The sequence below is a fragment of the Corapipo altera genome, unplaced genomic scaffold (genome assembly GCF_003945725.1).
Source record: "Corapipo altera isolate COAL_440 unplaced genomic scaffold, ASM394572v1 187, whole genome shotgun sequence".
Lineage (NCBI taxonomy): Eukaryota > Metazoa > Chordata > Aves > Passeriformes > Pipridae > Corapipo > Corapipo altera.
In genome coordinates, this window is record NW_020885062.1 from 280,315 (window position 1) to 286,269 (window position 5,955).

At 53.5% G+C, this 5,955-nt stretch overlaps 2 protein-coding genes across 2 annotated transcripts in view; one reads left to right on the forward strand and one right to left on the reverse strand.

The window, feature by feature from the left end:
- The window catches only part of NSUN5 (NOP2/Sun RNA methyltransferase family member 5), a 4,018-nt gene extending 3,451 nt beyond the window's left edge, over positions 1–567 (reverse strand). The window contains exons 1-2 of the mRNA XM_027668999.1: positions 442–567; positions 208–330 (exon numbers count right to left, since the gene is read on the reverse strand). Coding sequence (XP_027524800.1) covers positions 208–330; positions 442–534 — 216 coding nt within the window. The 5' untranslated portion in view covers positions 535–567. The remainder of the gene's footprint in view (positions 1–207; positions 331–441) is intronic.
- A 3,751-nt stretch (positions 568–4,318) lies between these two features.
- Positions 4,319–5,955, forward strand: part of FKBP6 (FKBP prolyl isomerase 6) — a 19,970-nt gene continuing 18,333 nt past the window's right edge. The window contains exons 1-2 of the mRNA XM_027669008.1: positions 4,319–4,475; positions 5,793–5,882. Coding sequence (XP_027524809.1) covers positions 5,867–5,882 — 16 coding nt within the window. The 5' untranslated portion in view covers positions 4,319–4,475; positions 5,793–5,866. The remainder of the gene's footprint in view (positions 4,476–5,792; positions 5,883–5,955) is intronic.

The following is a 5,955-nucleotide window of genomic DNA, read 5'->3' on the forward strand; positions in this document are numbered from 1 at the left end:
GCCCCGGGACCCCACAGGTTGGAGACATCCCAGCCCCGGGACCCCACGGGTTCGGGACATCCGAGCCCCAGGACCCCACGGGTTTGGGACATCCCAGCCCGTGGACCCCTCGGGTTGGAGACATCCCAGCCCCGGGACCCCACGGGTTCGGGACATCCCAGCCCCGGGACCGCACGGCTCCGGGGACACCCCGCCTTCCCCCCGTACCTTGGCCAGCTGCGGGGGCAGCTTCTTCTCGGCCTGCAGCAGCGCGGCTCCATCCAGCAGCTTCTCGAGCACCGGCGCGTAGCGGAGGGTCTCGGACACCAGCGCGTACAGCTGCCGGACATGCTGCGGGGCGGGCAGGGCTCAGCATCGCCGCACACCCCGGGGCTCCCCCACACCCCCGGGTCCGACCCCCCCCCCCCCCCTCCCGGGGCCCCCCCGCCCCCCCGGGCGACCCGGGAAGCCGCTGTTGTACACGAGGCTCTTGAGGCCGCCCTGGCCGCGCTCCAGCCCGTCCAGCACCGCGGCGGCCGCGCTGTACAGCGCCATGTGCGCTCCGCCGATCCTCCTGCCCCGAGGGGGCGAGCGCGGGATGAGGGCTCGGGACCGGGATCCGGTTCCGCCTCCGCGCCGGGGGAAGCGTCCGCTTCCCCCGGCGCGGAGGCGGAGCCGGATCCCGGACGCCCACCCAACTCAAACCTTCTTTGTTGGGAAGGATGTGCCACAAAGACCCTGGCTCACGCTTTTCAGGCGGACAAGCTGATAATGGTTCGAAGCTGGCTCCCTGCGAAGTCTCCAAACCTTACCACAAGAAGTCTCCCCGTATCCCCCACACCCAAACCTCAGGGAGAAGAGGGAGAAAAACAACTAAGAAAACCCGAAACGAGAGAGAGAGACAGCTAAAGTGATATACATAAATATATTTACACTTATGTTACGGTTATATACAATTGAAATATATACAATTTCACAAGGTATATGCAATTTCGCAAGGGAAAGGGGAGGCAGAAGGGAAAAGGAACAAAACCTTTAATAAAATATATATATATATATCCCAATTAGTAGCCCAATATCTAGCAACTAAAAGAGTTAGCAAAGAAATATCTCACTACTCTCCTTGGGACAACTGAAAGTCGCTCTGGAATGATCGCAGGCAACCTCCGCCTCCCAAGGTCGACAAGGCCTCACCAGGCCTCGCTCCCCAACACGGCAGACTCAACAGCAGGGAACCTGCACCTCCAAGCAGCCAGAAGGAAAGAGAGCGAAGGCCTTTCCTCCTTTCCTCTTATAACCCAGCTTACGTAAAAATCGTAGGGAATACTAGGTAAATCTGGGCCCTTCCTTGGTCACAAACTGGTCACCAAGGAAGGCCCAGACCAAACTACCACACAAGCTTTTCCATAGGGAGATCCTTGCAGGCCAACCATGTTTCAGGTGTCTTGGACAGCCTGGCAGGCTGGGAACGGGGATTGCTGAGGTCAAGGCTGGTGTTTTATGCTCTTAGTGGAGAGGGGAAGGACTTTATTGTGCTGCTGGAGCTTGTTCTGCAGCACCACGGTTTCCATGAGAGGACAACCCTGCACACAGCTTTGGCTGAGACGGGCTGAGAGCTGGGACTGCTCAGCTTGGAGAAGAGAAGGTTGTGTGGAGACCTCACAGCCCATTCCACGATCTGAAGGGGCCTGCAAGAAGCTGGAGAGGGACTCTGTGTAAGGAACCGTAGTGACAGGACAAGGAGTGGTGGGGCAGGGAATTGGCCATTTCCCCAGGGAAAGGGGAGACCGTGTCCTGAGCTGGGGCTGCAGGACATGGGAGTTTGGTGAGCCGAGGGAAGCTCAGGGGTCAGACTGGGACCCACCAGGCACCCCAGGACCCCAAAAAGGAGGACCAGCCTCAGGTGCTCCCTCTGCTCACACAGAAACACCCCCTGGAGACCCCACCACTCACGTGCCCTCCACAGGACCCCACAGACATCCCTCGGCTTCTCTCCAATCAACCCCAGGCAGTGGGACCAGCAGCCCCTCAGTGGGATGGAGAGTTGAGGGATTGAAAATTATAAATTCTGTATTTGGTTTATTGTCACTGTGGCTTTGCTTATGTTATACCTTTTTCCCTGTGTATGTGATTCTTGGGTTCTGACTGGTTGAATTTTGCTGCACTATTATGCATATTTATATTTTTTCCTTATATGGTCATAATATGTATACTCCGCCTTCACTCCTCCCCTTGTTTTGGCACCTTCCCTACCTCGAGGATATAAGGCTGGAGTCATTTTATGTTCGAGGCTTTTCTGTTCTTTCTCCTGACCTGTTCAGTTGTACCCTGTCTGGGGCAAACCCTACAATAAAATCTCCTTACCAATTCCATTAAGGAGTTGTGGGAGTGTTCATTTAGGCACGTTCAGGTGGTAGCAGAGGATGGTTACACTCCCACAGGAGAGTCCAGCTGTTCCTCTCCTGCAGCCTCAGCCCTTCCAGAGGCCCTTCCCTGCCCACAGGGAGAGGCCAGGCAGTCTCTTGTCCCCCCACCCTGCCCCAAGGACAGGGCACACCCCAGGGAAGGGCTGCCCACCGGGCACATACACCACACGACTGGGCAGGAGCTGACATAAGATCCAGTGTTTGCCTCCAGTTTGCAGCCACTGCTCCCAAATGCTGCTGGGGTTTCCCTCATCCCCCTAGGAACGTTCTCACCAAAGCACTTTGCTATCAGCCAGGTCTAAGATAACTTTAAGATCGACTAAGTGAAGATAATTTTCTTATTAACTACTTATTTCTGGTTAAACCAGTGTTGGTTGTTTTTTTTTTTGTTGTCTGGTGAAAACCTTTTATCCTTTTGGAAAAGACCAGAAGGGAAGCAAGCACTGCTCCTCCTGTGTGGAATTTTTTTTTCTGGGTAAATAAATGGTTTCTTGTGTAATAAACTGGTTCATGGAGGTGTTTGGCTCGTGAGCATCCCACTGGCTTCGCTCTTAGCATCCCATGGGAGGCTGGGCATGGAGATGACTTCTCTCCAAGCTTTGGGGGATGGGATGGGGTGGGAGAAGCGAGCAAGAGACTGAGGGAGTTCTCTTTTATCCTTCCCTTGTTTGTTTTTTTTCTTTTTTTTGTCCATTTTCCTTCCTTGCCTCTTTCTCCTCTCCCTTCCCTTCCTTTTCCTTCCTTCCTCTCCTCAGAATACAACCTTCTGGGAGTAAAAAACTCATTTTCACGTTCTTTTGTGGTGACCTCAAAACATCTCAAGAACGTGGGTTTCTTCCTGCTTTTATTTTGCATCCTCACTTGTTTGGCTTGTGTATCATGTCAGAGGTGCTTGGAGAAGGATGAACCCACAAATTTGTTCCAAACCAGTTTGGTATTGGGATCCAGTTTTTGAGCAAATGTGTTTTAGGATTTTTGTTATGTTATTATACTATGTCATTGTATTATTCTCTTTCATCGTTTATGCCTTTGAACCCTGCATTTCTTTTGGCCAGTTGCTGCTGCACTGGAGTACAGATATACTCCTCCCCTTGTTCTCACTGTATGGTCCTAGTTTGCATACTCCGCCTTTGCTCCTCCCCAGTTGCTCCCCTTGTTCCAGCAAGTTTGGCATCTGCCTGTCCAAACCCTCATGGCTTTCGAGAATGCTGAGAGAGCCTGTTTCCCGCAGTTTGGATTTTGGGTTTTTTGTAGATCTGATTTGGTTTGGTTGGTTCACTGGTTGGATTGGGGGTTTGTGGGGGTTTTTTGTTTATTTGTTTTGATTTTTGGGGGTTTTTTTGTTTTGGTTTTAGGGGGTTTTTGTTGGTTTTGGGAGTGTTTCTGTTTGTTTTTTTTTTCTTTTTTTTGTTGTTGGTGCTTTGGGATTTTTTCGTTGGTTTTGTTTTGTTTTTCTTTCTTTTTTGCTGTTGGTTTTTGGGTGTTTTCTGGCTTTTTTTTGGGGGGGTTGTTTGTTGCTGTTGGGGTTTTTCTTTTTTTTTTTTTTTTTTTTTTTTTCTTTCTTGTTGATTTTTGTTGTTTGGGGTTTTTTTCTGTCTTTTTTGTTGTTCTTCGGAGGGGATTTTTGTTCCAAGGAAATGGCGGCAATGGCGGCATTGAACTACACCTCCCAGCGTGCACCGCGGCGCCCCGTGACGTTCCGCCTCCCATTGGCCCAGCCCCTCCCAGGGGCGTGTCCCTGCTCGCGTGTCTCTAAAGCGGGAGCACCGGGCAGGGGCCGCTGCTCGGAGCGCGATTGGTCGGTGGCGCTGCCATTGGCGGGCGGTGATTGGCGGAGCGCGCGGGGGCGTGGCCGTGGCCATGATGGCGGGCGAGGCAGGAGCCAGGCCTTGGGGCAGGTGGCGGCCGAGGGGGGACCGGGACCGGGACCCGGACCGTGACTCGGGACCGGCAGCAGCCCCGGCTCCCCCCCCCCCCCCCCGCAGGACCTGACCGGCAATGGGGGGGTGCGCAAGGAGCAGCTGCGCCCCGGCACCGGACAGCTCGTGCCGCTGTCCGCCTCCGTGGCAGGTACAGCCGGGCCTGGGGAGCCGGAGCCTCCCGTGGGCCGCGAGAGGGTCACAGGGTGCCCAGAGAAGCTGTGGCTGCCCCACTCCTGGAAGTGTCCAGGGTCAGGCTGGACGGGGCTTAGGGCACCCTGGGCTCGTGGGAGGTGTCTGTGCCCATGGCACGACTGAGAATGAGATGATCTCATTCTCCGTGGTCTTTGATGTCCCTTCCAGCCCGAGCCGTTCCATGATTCCCGCAGCCCCCCAGGGCTCTCTGTCCCCCTCCTGGTGCTGGGTCCTGCCTGAGCTCGGCCTGGCCGCCCCGGGGGGTTAATGGGGGTGCTCAGCAGCAACGTGGTGCCCGAATTCATGGGTACATCAGGCCCCTGAGCAGCTTTTAAATAGCACTTAAAAAGTTTAGTCTACGTTCACCAGGACTAAAAGCTTAAACTCCTTGGCAGTGTGAGCTGCAGTGAGGGTGTGGTGCCCATCCTTGTTCCCTGTGCCTCAGTGCCAGGTTTGGTCGGGGTGGCAGAGCCAGAGGAAGGTGCTGGGGGAGACAAAGAGGGCAGAGCCTGTTGTGGAAGAGCCCCAAGCCTGTAATGTTGAGGTGCTGGTGGCTGGCAAAGACCAGGACAGGCACTTCAAAGTGCTGTGTCTTTCTGTTTTGGAGACTGTCTGTTCTCCTTATCAGTGTTTTAGCACTTGGGATACCCTGTGTAACTTCTTGTGGCTGACAGATTAAAGGAAAGGGCATCTTGACCTTGAGGAAAGCAGGATTTCCAGGGCCCACCTGTGCTCACTGAGAAGTTTGAAGCTGGAATTGGTTCCTGAAGTGGTTTCAGGGCTGGTGCTGGGTCAGAGAACACCCATTACAGTGTATTTTCTAACTGAGGAGAACTGGAGTCACAGATTCACAGCTTGGAGGGTATGTTTTCCCCTTTGTTCCTCTCTCCAGGTTTCCAGCTTTGGTTAGGGAATGCTTTGTTAAGTATTTCTGCAGATAACTGGGGCATTTTAATTTGCTCAACTAAAGTTTCCAATTCTTAAAAGCACAAAAATCACATCTCTTAATTAGCTCAGGAGTGTGAAGCAGCTGCTTTGTCTGGGGATGTTGTTAAAACACACAGCACCACTGGGCTGCTTGGGTGGCACCAGGTTTTTGGTGAAGAACACAAGGGTTTGTGCTGCCTCTGCTGTTCCACACCAAAAGGAAAAAAGGGAAGCAGGAAAAAAGGGTGTTGCAAATCCAACCCTGAGTGCGCTCCTGATGTTGCTGTCACGGGATGTGAAACCAAACTCTTGCTTTTCTCTTCTCCCCACTCCTCCCTTTGCACAGTGAAGTACTCTGGGTACCTGGGAAACTGGAATAACCCCTTCTGTTCCTATGGGCACGGCAAGTATCCAAAGCTGATGAAACTTGGAAGAGGTAGGTTTGAGCCACAAAGTTGGTCCTGGGGCTCGGGGTTGTATTGAGACATTTTGGGGCTCGGGGTTGTATT